Consider the following 24,308-nt stretch of genomic DNA (forward strand, 5'->3'; position numbering starts at 1 on the left):
TAAGCAGAACAACTACTTGAGTCTCTTTTCCCTTTTGGGGGCATCTTCTTTAATTTAATACAGGAGAAAACTCTTGCTTAAAAAAACTTCTTGCCAAACTTTTCTCTTCAATCTGATAGAGTTGTACCTAAAAGATTTTCTTGTAGTGAGGAAAACTGAAATAATGTATTCATTGATGAGCTTGATGTAGTGTGTTGCTGGTCATCCCAGGTGATAGATTCAGCAACATTGCTGATCTATCCCATTTAACATATGTATAATGCACAGCATAGTAGGGCCTTTGGGTACTACTGTAATACAAATGAGTTGATATTGATTTGAGAGTGCTGGTTTGCTGGTGAGCTAGGCTGGGGGTGTGAGGAATGCCCCCCTGAAAGTGTTCCACTTGTGGACCTGTCCTGGGGTCACTGATGGAGCCAGAGTCAGGGGGGGGGGCATTTTGCTGTCTTGATAATAGATAGGCATGTTAACTGTGTTGCCAGGGACAGTCAAGGGGATGGAAAAACTGACTTGTATTCAGTGAGTCACTCCTTATTTCATTGTTGACCCAAAGGCACATGTTGAATTTGTTCTGACAAGGGGTTGCTTTTCTGATAGGGTGAGGAGGAGGTAGAAATCAGTCTATCATCACCAAAACTTGTTCTACTTCCGGGAAATAGTGAAAATTTGGACAGAAGAGGTATGATGGTGACCTTTCCTCTGTCAATAGATCAGAAGAGGACAGTATTACAATTCAGGCAATAAAGAGGTTAACATTAATTGGATAGTAGTTTGGGCATAGGAGACACCTGAATTGTGAGCAGTAATATCATATGTGCTTCAGGTAGGTTAATCACATGCCCTTATATTAGGGTTTTTGTCTTATATACACAACTATATGCTCCCCCCACCCTCCTGAAAAAAGTGTCCTAATTTTTCACACTTGCTATCTGTCACCCTAGTTTCAGGTTTTCTTCTGCTGAAGTTACATGCTAATAGAGGATCAGTCTAATCCTCAGGGGTATAATGAAAGGATTGGTCCAGAACCAGCACACATTGGAAATGGTTACTATTGCTTTCATAGAATCATAGGACGGGAAGGGACCTTGAGAGGTCATCTAATCCAGTTCCCTGCACTCATGGCAGGACTAAGTATTATCTAGACCATTGCTGACAGGTGTTTGTCTAACCTGCTCTTAAAAAAATCTCCAATGATGGAGATTCCACAACCTCCCTAGGCAATTTATTCCAGTGCTTTACCAACCTGATAGGAAGTTTTTCCTAATGTCCAACCTAAACCTCCTTTGCTGCAATTTAAGCCCATTGCTTCTTGTCCTATCCTCAGAGTGCTTTCATGAAGCACCTACTGATAACTCTGCTCAATAAAAATCCAAAACAGAAAAGTGGTTCTGCATTACAACTCACACCAATGCTTGTGAATTATTAAAAAATGAGGGGGGGAAAAGTAGGATGGTCCAGTGGTTAGAGTAGTTGACTTGGACTTGGGGACCTGTAGTGAGGACAAATACATTAAAGACTATTCGGTGCTCAGATATGGTGCTGATGGGAGCCATATAAATATTTACTATAGAATGAGGATATGAGAGTGCTTCATATAACTTTTTTTTTTTTGGCGTTTCAGAAGACAGGAGGGTGGGGCGTAGTCTGTGCTCAGCCTCCAATTGTAAGTTGGTGATATTAAACAAAATGCTATACTGTTTCCCTTGCTTCACTGATGTCAAAACCCCTTGTCCCTAAACATGCATTCAGACCATAATCTCTTGAAATTCTGTCCAGACTTCTTGTCATCAAGGTGTAAAGTAGTAGTAACAATTTGTTAGTACCCTCAATTTGTAGCTTAATTTTCAAAAAGGATATGAGCTGGAAACTCTCTGCTTCTGCCAGACCTTGGTCCTTAATTTGCTAAATATCAATAAGAGTATACCTGTGACAGTTATGCAGACAATCCCATGATGTGGTGCGGTGGAGTGTGGATAGAATAATAAATGATTTCAGTATCTGCTGCTTTACCATAGGACTTTAACTGGGGTATTAGTTGTCAGTTCAGTTCTGTCTTAGGGACAGCAAAGGCTTTCATCCAACTGTTTGGAAGAATCCTAGAATATCAGGGTTGGAAGGGACCTCAGGAGGTCATCTAGTTCAACCCCCTGCTCAAAGCAGGACCAATCCTGAATTTTTGCCCCATATCCCTAAATGGCCCCCTCAAGGATTGAACTCCCAACCCTGGGTTTAGCAGGCCAAAGCTCAAACCACTGAGCTATCCCTCCCCCCTTTCTCTCAGCTCTTCATAATTAGAGGAACAATGTACTTGGTACCAAGCGCCAACCTATGTTAGCTAGGCCATCAGTAATGAGGAATTATTGTGCTTATATACGAATGCACAAAGCCTTGGAAACAAGCAGGGAGAACTGGAGGTCCTGGTGATGTCAAGGAATTATGACGTGATTGGAATAACAGAGACTTGGTGGGATAACTCACATGACTGGAGTACTGTCATGGATGGTTATAAACTGTTCAGGAAGGACAGGCAGGGCAGAAAAGGTGGGGGAGTAGCACTGTATGTAAGGGAGCAGTATGACTGCTCAGAGCTCCGGTACGAAACTGCAGAAAAACCTGAGTGTCTCTGGATTAAGTTTAGAAGTGTGAGCAACAAGCGTGATGTAGTGGTGGGAGTCTGCTATAGACCACCAGACCAGGGGGATGAGGTGGATGAGGCTTTCTTCCAGCAGCTCGCAGAAGCTACTAGATCGCATGCCCTGGTTCTTATGGGTGACTTTAATTTTCCTGATATCTGCTGGGAGAGCAAATACAGCGGTGCATAGACAATCCAGGAAGTTTTTGGAAAGCGTAGGGGACAATTTCCTGGTGCAAGTGCTAGAGGAGCCAACTAGGGGGGGGACTTTTCTTGACCTGCTGCTCACAAACCGGGAAGAATTAGTAGGGGAAGCAAAAGTGGATGGGAATCTGGGAGGCAGTGACCATGAGTTGGTTGAGTTCAGGATCCTGACACAGGGAAGAAAGGTAAGCAGCAGGATACGGACTCTGGACTTCAGGAAAGCAGACTTCGACTCCCTCAGGGAACGGATGGGTAGGATCCCCTGGGGGACTAACTTAAAGGGGAAAGGAGTCCAGGAGAGCTGGCTGTATTTCAAGGAATCCCTGTTGAGGTTACAAGGACAAACCATCCCCATGTGTCGAAAGAATAGTAAATATGGCAGGCGACCAGCTTGGCTTAACGGTGAAATCCTAGCGGATCTTAAACATAAAAAAGAAGCTTACAAGAAGTGGAAGGTTGGACATATGACCAGGGAAGAGTATAAAAATATTGCTCGGGCATGTAGGAATGTAATCAGAAGGGCCAAATCGCACCTGGAGCTGCAGCTAGCAAGAGATGTCAAGAGTAACAAGAAGAGTTTCTTCAGGTATGTTGGCAACAAGAAGAAAGCCAAGGAAAGTGTGGGCCCCTTAATGAATGAGGGAGGCAACCTAGTGACAGAGGATGTGGAAAAAGCTAATGTACTCAATGCTTTTTTAGCCTCTGTCTTCACTAACAAGGTCAGCTCCCAGACTGCTGCGCTGGGCATCACAACATGGGGAATAGATGGCCAGCCCTCTGTGGAGAAAGAGGTGGTTAGGGACTATTTAGAAAAGCTGGACGTGCACAAGTCCATGGGGCCGGACGAGTTGCATCCGAGAATGCTAAAGGAATTGGCGGCTGTGATTGCAGAGCCATTGGCCATTATCTTTGAAAACTCATGGCGAACGGGGGAAGTCGTGGATGACTGGAAAAAGGCTAATGTAGTGCCAATCTTTAAAAAAGGGAAGAAGGAGGATCCTGGGAACTACAGGCCAGTCAGCCTCACCTCAGTCCCCGGAAAAATCATGGAGCAGGTCCTCAAAGAATCAATCCTGAAGCACTTACATGAGAGGAAAGTGATCAAGAACAGTCAACATGGATTCACCAAGGGAAGGTCATGCCTGACTAATCTAATCGCCTTCTATGATGAGATTACTGGTTCTGTGGATGAAGGGAAAGCAGTGGATGTATTGTTTCTTGACTTTAGCAAAGTTTTTGACACAGTCTCCCACAGTATTCTTGTCAGCAAGTTAAAGAAGTGTGGGCTGGATGAATGCACTATAAGGTGGGTAGAAAGTTGGCTAGATTGTCGGGCTCAACGGGTAGTGATCAATGGCTCCATGTCTAGTTGGCAGCCGGTGTCAAGTGGAGTGCCCCAGGGGTCGGTCCTGGGGCCAGTTTTGTTCAATATCTTCATAAATGATCTGGAGGATGGTGTGGATTGCACTCTCAGCAAATTTGCAGATGATACTAAACTGGGAGGAGTGGTAGATATGCTGGAGGGCAGGGATAGGATACAGAGGGACCTAGACAAATTGGAGGATTGGGCCAAAAGAAATCTGATGAGGTTCAATAAGGATAAGTTCAGGGTCCTGCACTTAGGACGGAAGAACCCAAGGCACAGCTACAGACTAGGGACCGAATGGCTAGGCAGCAGTTCTGCAGAAAAGGACCTAGGGGTGACAGTGGACGAGAAGCTGGATATGAGTCAGCAGTGTGCCCTTGTTGCCAAGAAGGCCAATGGCATTTTGGGATGTATAAGTAAGGGCATAGCGAGCAGATCGAGGGACGTGATCGTCCCCCTCTATTCGACATTGGTGAGGCCTCATCTGGAGTACTGTGTCCAGTTTTGGGCCCCACACTACAAGAAGGATGTGGAGAAATTGGAGAGAGTCCAGCGAAGGGCAACAAAAATGATTAGGGATCTGGAACACATGACTTATGAGGAGAGGCTGAGGGAACTGGGATTGTTTAGTCTGCAGAAGAGAAGAATGAGGGGGGATTTGATAGCTGCTTTCAACTACCTGAGAGGTGGTTCCAGAGAGGATGGTTCTAGACTATTCTCAGTGGTAGAAGAGGACAGGACAAGGAGTAATGGTCTCAAGTTGCAGTGGGGGAGGTTTAGGTTGGATATTAGGAAACACTTCTTTTTCACTAGGAGGGTGTTGAAACACTGGACTGCGTTACCTAGGGAGGTGGTAGAATCTGCTTCCTTAGAAGTTTTTAAGGTCAGGCTTGACAAAGCCCTGGCTGGGATGATTTAATTGGGGATTGGTCCTGCTTTGAGCAGGGGGTTGGACTAGATGACCTCCTGAGGTCCCTTCCAACCCTGATATTCTATGATTATATTGTACCAGTCCAGGGGAGCTAAAGAGTTCAGCCTTCCTCACAGGAAGGCTTAGTTGCTGTGGTGACAAGCATGTGGATTGTGGTGGGTAGAAGAGTCTGACTTAATGGAGGCTAAAGAATGGTACTCTATAAAACTAGCGTTGCTGATGCAAAATAAACTAGGACAACACAATTTCACAGGAATGTAACAAACCTTCTCAGGGACATCCAAACAACTCCATGTAGGAAAACAAACAAAATAGTCTTTCGTTAACTGTTTTATTGATGCTTTATGTTGAGACAGATCATTCTAACTTCAGCCAGTTTTGAAAGTTCAGTATACTTATCTTTTGCCCAACCGGGTCACTATAACTTGTTTCAAATTCATGTGAAACAGCTTTCAAAAGCAGTTGGTTTCATGCTGTGTGAGGTCAACAGTAGTGTAAGTAGGTGATTTGGCTACTATACTGAAGTGGGTGCTTTCGAATCTTGCCAGAATATTACTGGTTGGGAATGTTGATTTCTGTTTCACCTTGTCATTTTGGTTTAGGGCATGAGTTAGTAGGGTGAGGGCGTGGGTGCTGGAACTAAGAGTGCAGGGGTGCTGGATTGATGTTTCCATTATATACAGGGTTTACAGTTTGGTTCAAGGGCTTCAACACCCCCACTATAAACACTTGTTCTAGCATCCCTGGGTGAGGGTGGCAGGTTCTCTAACACCAGTAAATATTTTTCCCCTCTTGGTTGAAATGAACGAGTAGCAGCAGTTAGATTCTCCTGACCAGAATAGTGTTTCCAACTTTCTAATAGCAAAAAACTGAACACCCTAGCCCTGCTCCTTCCCTTAGGCCCTACCCCTGGTCACTACCTTGCCACTCCCCTGGTGGCTTGCTCTGCCCTACTCTCACTCACTTTCATTGGGCTGGGCCAGAGAGTTGGGGTTGAGGGCTCAAAGTGGGCGTGTGTGTATCCTGCATGGTGGGGCCAGAAATAAAGGGTTCACGGGGCAGGGAGTTAGGGGTGCAGGAGGGGGTGAGGGCTCCACCGGGGGGCTCTGGGGTGGGGCTGGGGATGAGAGGTGTGCACTACAGGAACAGGCTCCAGGCTGGGGCTGAGAGATTTGGAGTGTGGGAGGGGACTGTAGGTTGAGGCAAGGAGCTAGGATGCAGGAGGGAGTACTGGCTCTGGGCTGAGGTGTGGACTCTGGGGTGGGGCTGGAGATGAGGGAAGCTGTGCTGCACCCTGGAAGCAGCTAGCACCAGGTCCAGCTCCTACAGGGGTGGAGTAGGAGCCTCTGTGTGTTACTCTTGCCTGGCCCCGGGCACCGTATTGTGGAGCCTCCTGGTGCTTGGGGTGGGGAGGGTGCATGGTCCACTACCTAGGAGCCAGACCTGCTGACCGGACTCTTAACTGCCCTCTGGGTGGTGCTGACAGGAGCCACCAGGGTCCCTTTTTGACTGGGTGCTCCAGTCGAAACCCACACACCTGGAAACCAGCAACAACTTATTTTCATGGAGTTGTTCCTGATTGACTCTCTTATGGCCATGTAGCCTGGACCAGGAGTCGCCACCCATGCAGCTAGCCAGGATCAACGCCCCAGGGAGCGACAAGCCTGTGAATGGTTTTCGCGCTTTCAGCAAAATAAACCAGACGCTGCGAGAGGTCCTAGGGTTTCAAGGGCTACTGCTGCAGCTGTCGCCTCACGTGTGGGCGTGCAGGAGGGGCGCCGGGCCCTTCAACCAGGCCGCTGCAGCCTCAGCTCGCTGGCGGGGTTGGAATGGAGCAGGGCGACTCTAGGCCCGGGGCGGGGTCACACACGTCTCAGGGGTGTGTGGGGCGCGGCCAAACACGCCCCGCTGTGAGGCAGCTCAGCCCCGCCCCGCGCTTCCGGGCCTGCGCAGCGGTCTGTGGCCACGTGTGTCCGGGACCCCCAGAGCCGCCACAATGAAGCCGGTGAGGGGCTCGGTCTGCGGGGTCGGGGGGGACCCGGGCTTGGAAACGGGGCCCTGTGGGGGAGAGCCGGGCCCGGGGTGGGGGGCTGGGGCTGTGGGGGGCTCGGAGCCGGGCCTGGGCGGGCACAAGGCGCTGTGAGGGGGAGAGCCGGGCCGGGGGGGGGCACAAGGCGCTGTGAGGGGGAGGGCCGAGTGGGGGCTGTGGGGGAGGCCGGGGCACAAGGCGCTGTGAGGGGGAGAGCCGGGCCGGGCCGGGGGGCGGGCTGTGGCGGAGGCCGGGGCAGGGGGCACAAGGCGCTGTGAGGGGAGAGCGGGGGGCACAAGGTGCTGTGAGGGGGAGGGCCGAGTGGGGGCTGTGGGGGAGGCCGGGGCACAAGGCGCTGTGAGGGGGAGAGCCGGGCCGGGCCGGGCCGGGCCGGGGGGCGGGCTGTGGCGGAGGCCGGGGCAGGGGGCACAAGGCGCTGTGAGGGGAGAGCGGGGGGCACAAGGTGCTGTGAGGGGGAGGGCCGAGTGGGGGCTGTGGGGGAGGCCGGGGCACAAGGCGCTGTGAGGGGGAGAGCCGGGCCGGGCCGGGGGGGGGGCTGTGGGGGAGGCCGGGGCAGGGGGCACAGGCGCTGTGAGGGGGAGAGCCAGGCCTTGGGAGGGCGGCTGCTGATGGCACGGTCCTGTGAGGGAGAGTGGAGCGGGGTAAGTGCTCGGTGTCGCGGGGGGGGCACAAGGCGCTGTGAAAGGGAGAGCCGGGCCGTGTGGGGATCGGGGGCGTTACGGGCTGTGGTGTCCTTTTGGGGGTGGTACATGGGCGGCTCGTGCCCCGAGCCCGGCTGGCTGCTGAGGCCCGCGCAGCCTCTCCAAGGCGGGCCCGGGGTTCTCAAAGTTCCCTGTGTCTGCGCCTCCTTGTCAGCAGCACCCGGGGGCGCACATAGGCCCGTAGGCCCGGTATTGAAGAGGAAGGGTGAAGAGATAGAGGAGGACTGTGAATTATGTGGAAAGCCCTCATGTGAAGAGGCAGCGCTGGCCTTCTTACACCTCTTTGGGAGCAAAGCCGGCACCTTTTGAAATGTTCACGTCATCACCCCTACAGATATCTCAGAAGCAGATCCCTGATATCTTTTGCAAATTGGCTTCAAAGACTGCTGATAATAAAATTAACAGGGATATTGTTTGTACTACCATGGCACTTGGGAGCCCTAGTCATGAACTAGGACTCCATCCTGCTACATGCTGTACAGCTTACCCTAGGAACAGATCACAGAAATATCAGTATAGTCACATTTCTGCATCCATGTCTGGAACCTGAATAATGGGGGCAGAGGTAGTCTGAATGTCAACTGTTGCTGGAGCTGTCCCATCACCTCTTTCCTAATAATCCTTCCTAAACAAGAGGCCGCTAGGTATGTGGTATAGGACTGTATTAAAACTGCATTGCTTTCTGTGCTGGATATTTATAGAACTAGGTTTCAGAGTAGCAGCCCTGTTAGTCTGTATTCGCAAAAAGAAAAGGAGTACTAATGGCACCTTAGAGACTAACAAATTTATTTGAGCATAAGCTTTTGTGAGCTACAGCATCCGATGAAGTGAGCTGTAGCTTATGCTTATGTTATGCTCATATGCTAAAGCTTATGCTCTAATAATAATAATAGTACTCCTTTTCTTTTTATAGAATTAGGATTGTTCAGAAATGTTTCTGTAAAATCTTTGGCCCATTTGTTTCCAGGTTATTCTGCTTAATGCAATTAATTTCACTAATTAGGAATTGGGTATATTTAAACCTAAACACAGAAATCTCTGTTCACAAGAAATTTGTTATCCAGCATGGGTGTTAGTGAGCTTTAGCGTGTCTGGTTTAAATCTTTTGCTTAAATGTAGTGTGATTTTGGCTTTTTTTCTCTTTCTTTTCTTTTTTTAAAACAAAAATAAACATGAATCAGTTAACTGAAGTTTTCTGTTGGTTTCCAGAGAAAAAATAAAAAACGAGTTCCAAGCTTTCGCAAGTTGCTGAAAACTAGTAAAGTAAAGCTTGACAACAAGTTAAAGAATAAACAGTTTAAGCATGAGAGCATTGCTAAGAAATATCGAAAAGAGCAAAGAAAACTTAGGCAAGCTGTCAAAGATGTTACGTCCAGAACATCTGTTCCGTTGGAGGAATACAAGACAAAACATGCAGGTGAGTGTTCGCTTGTGTCAGGTAGTAAATTTAGCAAGGTTTCTGATCTATTTTGCATAGATGGGGGATGAGAGGTAAGCATGACATTGTAATTTACATCTAGTGAAACCAGAGCTGAACCCAATAGTTACAAATTGTTCTTTATTCTGATACTGCCATTAGTGATATGTACAGATGTTTGAGTCTTGACTTGCCTTTTTGTAGATTATCAGTCAGTTCTTTGCCTCTGCATCAAAGGGTTATGTGCATGGAGTGTGGTGAGAAAATTGTAATAATGCTTATATTATTTTTTATGCAAGAGTAAACAGTATGCAGTGCTTTACAAAATGAACTGCAGGAAAAGTATGACATCAGAGTTTCCCATTATAAAGACAAACTTATGCTTCAATATTCAGACAATCTCTTTTTTTTTTATTCTTGTCGTCTCTGAATTTTCTTTTCTTCTCCTCAAGAGTGCCTGCATAGATTTCTCTCTGGACCAATTTATGTTCAGTATTATGTTTGGTGACTGCACTGCTCACCTTCTTGTCTCCTGTTCCAGACTAGATCCTGAGCCTGTTATTTTTCCGACTGTCAAGTTTATACATTCCTATAGATTCAGATTCAAAAGCTATTTTGAACCTGAATTCCTGACTATTCTATCTTTTTAGAAACAGCCCACATATCACTTAAGCGTGTCAGAAATGTTCATATAGATTCAATGATGGAGCTTGCACATGGTATGATGCAGAATGCACTTGTGCTAGTTTTTATCTTCTTTTTCTTTAGAAAGAGAACAAAAACACCTTCCCAACACTAGAAATATGAAGGAAAGAATTAATTGGGCATGACTGCCCCAAACTAAATCCTTTTAGATGGGACTATTCTTCAAAGTCAGGTTTATTTGGCCTACTGAGATTGATGAGGTCCTTTTTTTATTATCTAGATAATGATTGTGGAGCCAGGAAGACTTAAGGTCCTGGATTTTGCAAATACTTATGAATGTGAGTGACTACTCATAGGAGTAGTCCTACTATTGTAAATGGGTCTAATCACAGGAATAAAGTTCAGCATGTGTGTTTGTAGGATTGGGGCTGAAGTGTGGAGCTGAGAAGATTGACAAATACAGGAAAGGTGCATTTTCAAGTTTGCACACAAGTGCAGTGGCTCACAAGTCTGTCCATTGTCTTCTGATACAGCTAAAAGAAAGGAGGAAGAGGAGGAAGAGGAAGCACTTCCACTAGATATGATGGATGAAGATGACCTGAAATTAATGGAAGATTTGGCTCAAAAAGCATCATTTGTAACGAGAGACCTTTCTTCTAGGTAAGTATTCTCATATACTCTTACAGTCTATAAGCTGTAGTGAGATTGATAAATACTTCCTATTTAGACTTTACTTGATCTAGTCACACATTTTCTATTAACACATTCATCAGCACTACTGTAGCTTTCCTCTTATGCTGGGAAATTACTTTCTCCTAAGATACCTTGTCTGCACAATTTTCACTCCTGTCTCAACTCCCTAGCATGAGGCAGATGGAATCCCCAAAGCTCAAGATGTTTTTTGGTTCCTACACGCAGTGATAGCAGCTATGGAGAAGGAACCAATCTCCTACTCGTGGTCACATGGTTCCCTGGACTTCCAGCCACTGTCCTTTGAAAATTCAGGTCAATTCTTGATTGAACCGAATACAAAGACTTTCCCTGCAGTGTTAAGCCAATTATGAGAATAGTTTGAAAAATTTCATGCCTTAAATGCAATGATGATAAGCTTTGGATGCAGATACGAAGAGGGGGGGAAAAAAAAAAGGACCTGCAACGTCTGTGTGGGGGAGAGTGGGCGGGTGAGTGAAAATTTTGGAAGGTGATATCTCCAGAGAAATAAATTACCCTATATTTCTTCCACTTCCTGAAATAGGATCTCTGCAGGATTCTCAGTCCTGTAGAGGAGCAGAATTATAGTATCTTTTCTTTATTTCTTAACAATATCCTTTGGCAACCAGTAGGAAATGCCATGACCTGTCATGGGTACTGTGAAGTTAATAGTTTGTTCTAATTTCCAGTGTAAACTCAACTTTTCTGTTTAATGGGTTATAAAAAAATTTCTTAATTTGACATAGAAAGTATCAGCTCAGAGTACTTTCTTTTTTTAAAAAAATACTGATTTGGAATTAATTTTGACTTTTTAAAAGGAGGAAGAAATGTTATGCTTCCAACACTTATTTATGCTAATCCTAATTCAAATGATTTTGTTAAATTTATAAACTATTAATGTAGACCAGTTTTTGAAATATACTAAAAAATAATTTTTGGCATACAGAGTTACAGCACTCCTGCATTCTGTCGTGCTGCGTAAAATGCTGTAGCTGGTCTACAAGTTGTTAGCTAAGATACAATTTTATTTTTAAAACACAACTCTGTTTCCAACTGTTACAGAATATCTGAAATAGATCTCGGAAAACTCTAAACGTGTATATTTATTGAATGACATTGTGCAAGCTGTGGATCTTTTAGTTTGACCTAGTTTCTTTTCATTTTAAAAAAGACATTTTTAAATTGTTGAGATAAACATTTGAAAATTAGCTACTGTGCCAAATTTTTGTTACTTTCATATTGTCTTCTAAAGCACAGAATGTAGCATTTTCCAATTTTAAAAAATCCCCCATTCTTCTCCCTTTTATTCTTATCAATTGTGAAAAGTTCATAGAAACATCTGCAATGTAGCCACTATGGCCAAGATCCACAGAGGGATTTAGGCACCTAAGTTCCAGTTGTAGACTCCACTACAACCACAAAATCCTCACTCGGCTGCCATGTAACTCTGTAGGCCCCTACATTCACTCAGTGCCTAAAGTTTTGCTGTAAAAGTGCTTTAATTTCTGCCTCTGGGCATGTCTGCTGCTGCCACAGTCTTGGTGCCCATCTCCTGCCTAAACGCCAGCATGATCCATAAACTGGGGGAATGGTGCCTATTTTAACTATAGCCAGTTCACTGGAACCGGTTGTTAAATTTAGAAGCCTCGTGGGACAACTGGTTCTAAAAGGGTTTCTAAATTTAACAACCGGCCAAAAGTGGCACCTTAGGCGCTGACTCCATGGGTGCTCCGGGGCTGGAGCACCCACGGGGAAAATTTGGTGAGTGCAGAGCACCCACCGGCAGCTCCCCACCCTAGCTCACCTCTGCTCCCCCTCCACTCCTGAGTTATGCTCTGCCCTGCTCTGCTTCTCCTCCCCCAGTTTCCCACGAATCAGCTGTTCGCGCAGGAAGCCTGGGAGGGCTGAGAAGCAAGCGGCAGCTTCGCACTCAGGCCCAAGGAGGCGGAGCGGAGGGGAGCTGGGGCGGGGGGCGTGAGAAGGGCCGCCCGCACTGCAGCAGGTAACCGGGGGGGGGGCAGGGGCGTGCAGGGGAACCACTCCCCGCCCCAGCTCGCCTCCGCCTCCCTGGGCCTGAGCGCAAAGCTGCCGCCTGCTTCTCAGGTTTCCTGCGTGAACAGCTGGAGGTGAGCTGGGGCAGGGCGGGGTGGGGAGCTGCCAAATTTTCCCCATGGGTGCTCCAGCCCCGGAGCACCCACAGAGTCGGTACCTAAGGCACCACTTTTGATTTGATCAACGGGGGAGCGACCGCTCCCCCCCTAGCTACACTACCCAGCCCCTAGGAGCCAGAGGGACCTGCCGGATGCTTCCTGGGAGCTGCCCCAGGTAAGCAACACCGGGACTCCCCACCTCACCCCCCGGCAGGTCCCTCTGGCTCTTAAGGGCGGGGTGGGCACCCACTACGGTGGCCCACGAGAGCCTCCTGCCTGGTTCTGGGAGCAGTCAGGGGACGGGGAGGGGGATGGATGGGGCAGGAGTCCCAGGGGGCGGGGGCGAGCCACGACCCTCTCGTGGGGTGAGGAGGGAACAGGTTGTTAAGATTTTGGCAGCTCATCACTGACTGCAGGGCTTAGTTCAGTGCTCTGAATATATCTACTGGATCAGGCCCCGTTCAAAATCTGGCCAGAGGTAGAGGTGGTTGTGCCTCCCTTCTAAGTTTTTAGCCCAATGATTAATTGAAGTACTTGGGCCAGAGAAAGAGAGTGAGAGACTCTGTAGCCTGGGAGATGGGAGTTGTAAAGTCCAGTCCCCCTGCTCTAATGACTCTTTAATTATTTATTGAAGGTGGAACAGCTTCAACAGGAGAGAGTGAGGGATCCCACATTAAAATGTCCCATAGCCCAGTGGCTAGAACACTCTCCAGAGAGGTGGCAGGCTCCTTTTCAAATTCTTCCTTCTCATCAGGCAGAGGAGGTAATTGAATCCAGGTGTCCCACGTCTCAGGAGAGTGCTCTAACCACTTGGCTAAAAATTATAAGGTAGGGTGACAGTGGCATCACCTCCTCTGACTGTTAGGCATGGAGTTAGGCACTTCTCTAACTCCTTCCCACAAGAAACAGGTTAGGTGCCTAAGCTGCCTGACTCCAGAAGAGGGGTTCCTCGCTGTGCATTGCAAACATATAGATACCCCCCTGCAGTCCTGACTTAGGTGCCTAACTGTGAGAGGGGCAGGGCTGAGGACATACCCCTCTCATTGGCATTGTCCATTGGCTAGTTTGGGCAGCTCCCTGCCTAGCTTGCTGGCTTTGTGTTTTGCATTCTCAGGCGTCTATTTCTTCCTGTGCGTTCCCTAGGCCACTATCTCAGGCTTTGTGGATCCTGCTGCTGTTCCATTGATTTTCTAGGTGCCTAAAAATTAAGCATTGCAGTGCCTAATCCTTTGTGGATCTGGGCCTGCCGGACCATGACGGTTATCTATTATTTACAAAACAAAGACATATGTAGTCACATATAAACATATACAGGTTAGGAGTCTGAACGGAATGAAAACAAACTAAGTTATGACCGCTTGTAAAAGGAGATGGCACACCAGACTAAAACTAGGACACTGGTCTGTTTGCTATGGCAGATCTTATGACAGTGAGGCCTCTTTCTACTGCTCTCTTCTTTGCAGCTACTACATGTTTGGCCCAAAGCATCTTGACTGATAGTAGCCACACTAATTAGGTTTCAGAGTAACAGCCGTTTTAGTCTGTATTCGCAAAAAGAAAAGGAGTACTTGTGGCACCTTAGAGACTAACCAATTTGTCTGAGCATAAGCTTTCGTGAGTTACAGCTCACTTCATCTGATGCTCAAATAAATTGGTTAGTCTCTGAGGTGCCACAAGTACTCCTTTTCTTTTTAGGTTAAGTAAGCCATCATGATTTCATATCTAAGTTTACTAAACATTGGAGGTGAACAGGAGGGTTGATTTTTTGTTCATTTTTATTCATAGAACAGTGAATAACTGGAGAGGCAACTGAAACTGACACTGAAACTCACTCAGATGTTCTGTTCATGATGTACTGCATAACTTTTTTTTTTTTTTTTTAGGAGTTTAATTTTGCAGTGTACTTTGAATTTACAGTTAATATCTAATTTGTTGATGAATTAAATAGTCTGTCTTGCACTATACAGTGAACCTGTTCATTTCAAGAAACGAAAACAGGAAAGCGTGATTGACAGATATGAGAAAATGCCAAGGCACATGCAGACTGAGCCAGAAAAAGAACTTATTCACCTGCTTCCTATCAAAGACAAAAGTGGCATTATTCCACAAACAATGGAAAAGCCAGGTAAGAAACAGGTGCTGGATTCAACATAGCAGCCAGCAAGGTTGTATTTTATTAATTTTTTTAAACCCGAGTGCGTAGTGTTAGGTTTGTAATATACATTCCGTTCTTGCAGTCATCGGTGTTGCACAGAATGAAGAGGATGAAGACACAGAAGAAATGGAGGTGGTAGAAGGTAATAAAACACCCTGTTACACTTAGACAACTGAAAGTGATTTTTCTGTTTAATAAAGTCATTTACCACAGAATGTGTTCTGCCTAGGAGGTTTTGGAACAGACAGCTCAATTCTGTCAAGTGTCATTTTACCCACACAATTTGGCAATGTAAAATGCTTCATGCTCACCTGCTAGAATTCCAGGACTTGCAGGAAAAAATTTCTGTCGCTGACTTCAAAATTACTTTATTTAATATCATTTTGATGTGTTGGTGTCTCCAGAATTGATGCTTAGACTAAGCCCTTTGGAACTGTTGTGTCTTTTTCACAAGTGAAGGAAGAAGCCTCATTCTTAATTCAGGTTTCAGAGTAACAGCCGTGTTAGTCTGTATTCGCAAAAAGAAAAGGAGTACTTGTGGCACCTTAGAGACTAACCAATTTATTTGAGCATAAGCTTTCGTGAGCTACAGCTCACTTCATCAGATGAATACTGTGGAAAGTGTAGAAGATCTTTTTATATACACACAAAGCATGAAAAATATCATACACATTGTAAGGAGAGTGATCACTTTAGATAAGCTATTACCAGCAGGAGAGTGGGGTGGGAGGAGGTATTTTTTCATGCTTTGTGTGTATATAAAAAGATCTTCTACACTTTCCACAGTATGCATCCGATGAAGTGAGCTGTAGCTCACGAAAGCTTATACTCAAATAAATTGGTTAGTCTCTAAGGTGCCACAAGTACTCCTATTCTTAATTCAGGAATCTCTGGCTTGCCTGATTCATGGTGGTTATTCCAGAACAAAAAAAATCTTAAAATGAAGCATGTATCAGTTTTTTGAGTATATATTACCTTTCAAGAATTTTTTTTAACTTGAACTATCAAATGTGAGAAACCCAGAAAACTTGGAATTCAATTTGCACTTCCACAATAAGCTACAGAGTCTCACTCACATGATAAGCACAACCCTAACTCTGTCTTAGTTGTGGCTAGAGCTGATTGGGAAAATGGACATTTGTTGACATCAGAACAAAACCAAATGTCAAAATATCAAAATTTCCTGCGAATGAGAAATCCTGAGTTTCTGGGCTGGTTTTAGTCAGGGCAGCAAAAGCCAAAACACACATTTGAGTAAATTAACAGTCATCAGGAAATGCAAGTAAAGTGGTTGTATTGCTATAGTATGAATTAGGTTGTGATAAATTTACATCAAAACACTCTGTTGCAAAGTTTCTCTCCAGTCAAGCTGCCAATATGGTTTATGCATTGGGTTTGTATGTTGTCACTGTGTACATAGAGAAAACCACTTTCAAATTCAAAACAGACATACACTCTACTCCTTTTTACAGGAGTTAGAAACCCAGCCAGGGGAGTATTGTGTCTTACCAACTGCCAATCTGTATGTGCACATTTTGGAGGTATCTTACATTTTTAACGGCATTTTGAAAATTCTGCATTGCCTGTAGTTTAGAGTGTGTCTGCATATCAGCCTGGGGGTATAACTTCTGACTTGAGGAGCCATACCCATGCTATCTTTGATAGAGCTGGCACACTAAAAATAGAGTGTAGCCAGGGCAGTGGGAGTGACTAGCCATCCCAAGTACTTACATAGTGTCTTGGACAGGCATGCACTCTGGTACTGAGCCCCTCCTGCCACTCGTGCTGCCACAACTGCACTCTATTTTTGGCATGCCAACTCAGTTAGAACTAACACAGCTTCTTCAGCTGAGAATTATACTCCAGCTTGATGTTCAGACATATCCTCTCCTGTACACTTTCTAAGGGTATCCCTTCCTGAGGAGAAGTGGGTAGAGTAGGAGGTGATGTTACATGTAGGTGCTATAAAACATGTAGGATTGTAGATGGCAGCACACCAGGAAGCATTCCTCCTTCTCTTCCTATGGATCTCCTGGGGCCCACAATGTTTGGAGATGCACAGTGATAGGAAATCCTAAGTTCAGCAGCCTCTTGGTGAACATTAGAAGATTCGTTTTGAAGTTGCCTTCCAACACATCCACTCAAGCAATAGGAGGCTTGAGGTCAGCCCCCGGCCCCTGTGAAGGAGGCCCAAACCCCCACCACACTGCAAGTCTGGGCCGGGCCAAGCTAACCCCAATCCCTCCAACAAGCCTTAGGTGCTACCTGACTACCTAAAATTGACTCATTGGCTGCCCAAAACCCTAAATGGAGCTGGGAGGTTGATGACACTATTTATGCTGCTGAGTCTAATTGGACCTCCTAGTGAGTGGTTGTGAGGAACCCTGGCTACCCTGGTAAGCCTTGTGGAAATTAGAGTTTACAGTGAGCCTACTAAAGTTGCAAGGGTTGAGAGGGCAACAACATTTTAAGTTCTACAGCTACTGATTGGGCCTGTTTAGCCTCTCCAGAGCTGATCGGGTGAAGAGGTAATGCTGAGACTCTTAATGTTTACAAGTATGTGTGGCATGTACCCTGTCCTGCTGTTCCCCTTATCCATTTTCCTTCACTCTTCTGTTCCTTTCTTCTCTCCCGTCAGATCACCCTGCTTGCTTTGCTGATACTCTTCATGACCCCTTCTCTCAGTCCACAAGCTCTGTACTGTCCTCAGCATACATATTTCCCCTCCACATACACACGCACCCTGCAAGCCCTTGAATCCATTGGAAGTGAGCGTCTTAAAAGGTCCACTGGTGTGTGCTTGTGGGACTATGGTGAGAGGGAGCAGGGAGGCACCACTCCTTTTGCACCTGTTAAAATAGCTTAGTTGAATAATCTTAATTTTTAATGTCTCCTACTCTCGATTTTCAGGATACAAAACTCTGCCCAAAAAAAAGCGTTAGAAGTCTCTTACTGTTGAGAACACCTTTTTTGTTATTAAAAACTTTAATTTAAAAACAACCTTTGTTGGAAACTGTTTCCTTTTTCTATTGAGAAGCCACCATAGTGATGGGTTTACACTTCGAGGTAATTTAAAAAAAAATTAAATGACAGTTCAGATCTCCAGTTGTTGTCATCCTTTTTAAGTTCATTGGCGCCACCAAGCCATTTGGTTGTAGTTAATGAAAATCTTTAACTTTTAAAATTGATTTAATTAATTAATCTTTGGTTCAGTGCATGAGAGCTCAGGTTCATGAGTCTGTGCAGCTATGCTTTATCAGTGTCCTTTTTTTATTTATTTAATCTTGTGAACACTTCCATTTCTTAGGGTACTGCAATTCAAAATGCCCTTGTCCAATTCACTTGAAATTTAACAGAAAAATTGTATCTCAAGCCTTGACCTAACCCACCAAGTTTGACATCATTATTCCTTTGTTTGTTTATTTTGGGTTAGAAGAGGTGAAGTGGGTCTTATGCAAATTACAAGTCATCACGTGGCCCTGAAAACCCTCTTGGGCTGCTTTTGAGTGCTATACTGCTGAACTTAACATTATGATATTGTATCTGCTAAGTAATAATTTGAAATAAAATTAATAGAATTGGATTTTACAGTATGATACTTAAGTGGTTTCTAACATACAGTTAAAGAGTGGGAACTAATGGGGAAAAGTTAACTATTAAACTTCATTGTGTTAGCATCTAGTGAAGAACCCCAGCCTGTGCTCACTACAGATGAACTGGTAATTCAAAGGAGGAGGAAGCTGCAAGAGAAGAAGATACACATTGCAGCCTTAGCAGCTGCCATTCTGTCTGACCCAGAAAACAGTGTGAGTAGTGTTCAATTTTTTTGTGTGGTACAGTAAATCAATTAATTTCAAAAATCTGAAGTAATCAAGGAATGGCAAAGTCTGCAACATGTTATGCACCCATGGAAAAGCCAAAATCAGCAGAGAGAGCACAGCAAAGGGGGGGCCATGGTTGTTGGCAGTTGTTCTGCAGACAAAGTAAATCCGCAAGACTGTGTTTGATATTACCCATACCCACCAGTAGTTGGACTCTCCACGAATTCATTGGTGTTATTGATGGGTTGGGAGTGGGGATTCCATACAGCTCCCATTCCACCAAGGCCCATAGTTCCTGTGGGCATAATGCTTTATTTGGGCTCTGCTTGCAGGCTCATGATTGGACCCTTACTTTTCAGTGTTCCAGCGTGCACTAATATTTTCCTATCATTCTGCTTAAAGTTGTATTTACTTGCTAGTTGCAACATTCCTGAACTATTAATTTCATTAGATTCTTTGGGGTTTGCTGACTCCTTCCCTGGTGTTTAATAGTGTGTACTAATTTGTTTGTTTAATATCACTTTATTACAGTAGTTTTATTGCCAGATATGGGAGTTTTTCCTACTGCCACCCTTTGCGTAAAGTAGAGTGTAAATTTGTTTCTCTTTGGTATATAACCTTTATTTATTCTGCACCATATGTTTTCTTGAACAGATAAAGAAGCTGAAAGAGTTGCGTGCCATGCTAATGGAACAAGACCCCAATGTGGCTGTGATTGTTCGGAAGCTGGTGATGGTTTCTCTGATGGAAATATTCAAAGATATTACTCCTTCTTACAAAATTCGGCCTCTGACTGAAGCAGAAAAACATACCAAGGTGAAACTCCAGGTTTCTTTATAAAATAGGGTGGATAGTTTGTTGTTTTTAATGTCCCTGATCTAAAACAGATGTTTAACAGAAATCTAGTTTTTGAACAAATTTAACAAATCCTATTTTAACATGAAGTATTTATGGGATATGTTTACACTGCAGCATGAGCACATGCTTGAGCCGTAGCTCAAGCCTAACCCCCTTGTGTCTATACTTCAGTTGCACTAACATAGGGCTTGGACCCAGGGTCCTAGGGCCCTGCAGGGCTGGAGGGTCCGAGCTTGTGTTATTGCTTTACAGTGTAGATGGAGCCCCACTTGACTCATCTCCCGAGAATCAGCTGGAAGTGTCCCATAGAATTGTGGGATAACTTCCTTATTCCTCTCTGTCCCAACAATCTGCAATCCACTTTATTGAAAATGGAAGCCCAGCCTCCTTTTGTGAATGGCAGCAACTCAGGTCATCATTAACCTGTTCTCTTCTGATCACCAAGCTGCAATCACACTATCCAAGAACCGCCTGGGTTTGCAATGGAGAACAAACTGATCAAGTCTTTTGCAAAGCAGGTTGCTTCAAACTTCCTGTAACGTGCAGGGCAGGCAGTAAAGTTTTCACACAGTGCACCAGGTCCTAGGCTAGAGCAGCCATATTTGGGGGTAGGGGGGAGAGCACTAGGGACTCTGAGATATGGTTACTTTGACTTGGGTCTGCACACTGCAGTGTGGACTCCAGAGCCATAGGTTTGACTGTGGGTTAGAAGAGTCTTAATATTGGGTTAAAATACAATGTGGATGCTCAGCTTTTCAGGGTTGTGCCTCCCCCTTAACTCTGTGTGCACCCTGGCTGGGAGCAGGGCCCCGGCTTCGGGAGGGAGGTGGGGGTCGCAGACAGGGGTAAGGGGGCCGAGGATGGGGCTGCATCTGGGGGTGGATCTTGGGCTGGGGCTGGGAGCGGAGCCGCAGCTGGGGGTAGGGCTGGGGCAAGGAGCAGAAAGAGTACAATTATTCATGTATTTTAGGGCTTGCATATATGGGGACATCCAGGAAAATTAATCTGAATTAACTAAAGGTGTGAATTTGAAGTTAATTAGTTAAACTGCATTAAAATCCCTGTGTGGATGCTTTGATTTAGGATTAAAGTGGCCTTAATTTAATTTATTTTAACTCCTTTTGAAAGTGGTTTAAACTATACCAAATTAAGGCCACTTTAATGCTGAATAAGAGTGTTCACATGGGATTTAATGCAGTTTTACTAATCTACTTCAAATTCACACCTTAGTTAATTCAGATTAATTTTCCTGGATGCCCCCATGTAGATGCCCTTATATTGGATCAGATTTCTACAAGTATATTTAATTCTCTGCTAAATAAAGGCAGAATATCTTATTCTCCTGGATTTTTTGTAAAATGTTGGTTTAGAAGGTGTTTACCAATTGAGGTGGCACAACTCAGGATTCTGGCTTTGTTTTTCATAAAGGCAGTCCTATTCCCAAATCCCACGTAAATACTTGCTAGTGAAATAGATCTGGTGGGCAGAAAAAATCTCCAAGCACCAAAACTTGTACAGAAAAGTTAATTTTAATATATACCTGGGAAAGCTCTGTTAAAAACTAAACTTCATTGGATTTAAAAATAAAACCAATCCCAAAAACAAGAAGAAAACCCAAAACACCAAACCTTATATTGGCAGTATTAGTTAACTGAAATACTTAGGTCTTTAAAATAATTCACCTGTATCATGTTTACAGGTTAGAAAAGAAACTCGGAAACTAAGGGAGTTTGAAGAAAGCCTTGTGAGCCAGTACAAGTTTTACTTGGAAAATCTGGAACAAACAGTTAAAGGTATAGTGTGGATTTTCCTCATTTCTTAGTTAAGTACATTCCTAGATACAAGGTCCTGATCCTGCCGTCAATTACATATGCATAATCCCGTTGAACTGAAAGGGCCTAGTTGTGCGCACAAAGTTACTCGCCTATATAAGTGTTTGCAGGATAACTGTTTATCCTTGGAATGAATATTGCTTTCTGCACCTAACATTTTCTGATTGTTATTTCATAGAAAGCTGTACTTAAGATTGATTTTACTAAAACATCAGGAAAGCCGCCAGAAAAATACTCAAAAATAATGCAGTAGCTAAGGTTTGCATAATAATAACAAAAATAATATTTTATTCAGACTGGAAGCAGAGGAAGCTGAAGAAAAGTAACGTGATCTCATTAAAAGCATATAAAGGTCTGGCAGAGATTGCAGTCAAGTGTCTGTGTGAGCTTCTTGTGGTGCTGCCTCACTTCAATTTCCACAATAACATCATTGTCCTGATTGTACCTCTCATGAATGACGCATCAAAATTGGTGGGTATCTTTCTAATTATTTGTTTGATTTTAAGAGGCATTCTCTTATATGAAAAATATTTGATTTTTGAAAGTTAATTACAAAGCAACCGTAGCATGCCTCTCTTTTCAACACTTTTTCTCTCTCTCTCTGTACTTGACTTTTTTATTGAAAATGGATATTCACACCATTGTAAATTTTGACATAGAAACTTAGTTGAGTAACTATTGGGATGAACTTGTCTCTTTTTTTTTTTATATAATTTTATGAGAATAAACATTTCAATTCACTTTACAGATTTCTGAAATGTGTTGTGAAGCTGTAAAGAAGCTCTTTAAACAAGACAAACTGGGCTCTGTTTCTCTGGGTGTTGTTAAGGTGATTTCTGGCCTTGTAAAAAGCAGAAATTATGATGTTAGACCTGAGGTAAGTTTCTTTCTGTTGTACTTCAGAATTGTTTTTGACAATGGCAAAAATAGCAAAAGTCTATACTTAGGAAAGCTATCCAGTATTTCTTCGCTTTTCCTGAGCATAGAACAAGTTTAGGGCTTCTTGACTTCCCTTAAAAAGGAGACAAGGGGTGTAGTCTGTTAGATTGACAAACCTGATGCATTTAAAGAACCTCCTCTTACTGCTTTTTGCTAGGTATAACTAATTTTGTGCCTTAGCTTTTCTGATTTTGTCCCTTCATGCTTGTGCTGCTCTTTTGTACTCCTTGGTTATTCATGTTTCCTCTTTTTGTAAGCTTCATTTTTTATTTTCAGATAATTAAATAGCTTCTGATGAAGCCATATTGGACTCTTACTAGTTGTCCTATCTTTCCTTTGCATCGGGATAGTTTGCAGTTGCGCCTACAAGGGGTGTAGTCTGTTTGACAAATAAATTAAGGCATGCTCAAGTTATGGGTTCTAGTCACTGGATTTAAGCCAAGAAAATAGGTTAAGGTGACCAAATATGTTGCAGGAGCCAGAATTTTAAGTGACCGTGACTATAAGGAAGACTGCTGTAAATTAATATTTTATGAAAACGCATTGTGTATGTTTTCTAATTAACTATATAAAATTGTATGAAGATTCTCCAGTATTACAGGACAAAAGCTCAGTCAGACACACCCATTCTTGAAGTTCCTGATGTTGATAATCTGCTGTTGTAAATTTGCTGCACGTGACTTTGTTAAACTTCAGGCACTAAATATTTTCTGGTTTCTTTGTCAATTTTAGGTGCTAAAAATATTCCTTCATCTAAGAATTAAAGAAGTAGAAGTAAAAAAAGACACAGAAGACATTACTGCAAAGAAAAAGTTCATGTCCTGTAAGGAGAAAAGGAAAAATCTTTCAAGGATGCAAAGAAAGGTATAATAGAAACGGATTCCTGTTACCTTCGTTATCCTTTGGCGCTGGTAAATGCGTTGCATTATCACTGTGTATAGAGCATTTTGGGGCACATCAAGGAATTTTTAATCTTCCTAATTCTGTCCTTTTCCCTATATTTATTATAATAATTAGCAAAACTTCTGATAGTGACTCAGTTCTGTTTATTAGTTGGTGGGAAGGGTTACCCTCCGAGTTACCCTCCAGTTACCCTTCTGCCATCATTAAGACAACTTCATTCCACCATGGAACTCGCAAAGGATCAGCAGAGCACTGAACACGGTTATTCCAGGCACCTGTGGACCCTGGGCCTCCAAATTTAGTGAGAAGTGGAATTTTTTAATTTGCCAGAATATTTAATGTCTTTAAAATGAATAACCAATTTATTTGAGCATAAGCTTTCGTGAGCTACAGCTCACTTCATCGGATGCATACTGTGGAAACTGCAGAAGACATTATATACATAGAGACCATGAAACAATACCTCCTCCCACCCCACTCTCCTGCTGGTAATAGCTTATCTAAAGTGATCACTCTCCTTACAATGTGTATGATAATCAAGTTGGGCCATTTCCAGCACAGGAGAGTGAGTTTGTGGGGGGGGGGGGGGGAGGAGGGAGAGAGAACCTGGATTTGTGCTGGAAATGGCCCAACTTGATTATCATACACATTGTAAGGAGACTGATCACTTTAGATAAGCTATTACCAGCAGGAGAGTGGGGTGGGAGGAGGTATTGTTTCATGGTCTCTGTGTATATAATGTCTTCTGCAGTTTCCACAGTATGCATCCGATGAAGTGAGCTGTAGCTCACGAAAGCTTATGCTCAAATAAATTGGTTAGTCTCTAAGGTGCCACAAGTACTCCTTTTCTTTTTGCGAATACAGACTAACACGGCTGTTACTCTGAAACCTTTAAAATGAATATATTTTCAGTGGAAGAAAGCAGAAGAGAAGCTGGAACGAGAACTCCTGGAAGCAGAAGCCTCTGAGAGTAAAGAAAAAAAACTGAAACTG

General features: G+C 44.1%; 1 protein-coding gene across 3 annotated transcripts in view; it reads left to right on the forward strand.

Annotated features, from left to right (window-relative positions):
• Positions 1-6,975: 6,975 nt before the first annotated feature.
• The window catches only part of NOC3L (NOC3 like DNA replication regulator), a 29,340-nt gene continuing 12,007 nt past the window's right edge, over positions 6,976-24,308 (forward strand). For 2 of the 3 annotated variants that reach the window (XM_073353852.2, XM_073353853.2), the window contains exons 1-12: positions 6,976-7,138; positions 9,094-9,301; positions 10,480-10,606; positions 14,775-14,932; positions 15,045-15,104; positions 18,638-18,768; positions 19,438-19,599; positions 21,341-21,434; positions 21,769-21,944; positions 22,222-22,350; positions 23,145-23,276; positions 24,228-24,308. In XM_073353852.2, the coding sequence (XP_073209953.1) occupies positions 7,130-7,138; positions 9,094-9,301; positions 10,480-10,606; positions 14,775-14,932; positions 15,045-15,104; positions 18,638-18,768; positions 19,438-19,599; positions 21,341-21,434; positions 21,769-21,944; positions 22,222-22,350; positions 23,145-23,276; positions 24,228-24,308 (1,467 nt within the window). In that variant the 5' untranslated portion in view covers positions 6,976-7,129. Of the gene's footprint in view, positions 7,139-9,093; positions 9,302-10,479; positions 10,607-14,774; positions 14,933-15,044; positions 15,105-17,600; positions 17,776-18,637; positions 18,769-19,437; positions 19,600-21,340; positions 21,435-21,768; positions 21,945-22,221; positions 22,351-23,144; positions 23,277-24,227 lie in introns of those variants that run through there. The other variant, XM_073353854.2, reaches the window with a different exon arrangement.

Source organism: Lepidochelys kempii, chromosome 7 (assembly GCF_965140285.1).
Source record: "Lepidochelys kempii isolate rLepKem1 chromosome 7, rLepKem1.hap1, whole genome shotgun sequence".
NCBI classification, from domain to species: domain Eukaryota; kingdom Metazoa; phylum Chordata; order Testudines; family Cheloniidae; genus Lepidochelys; species Lepidochelys kempii.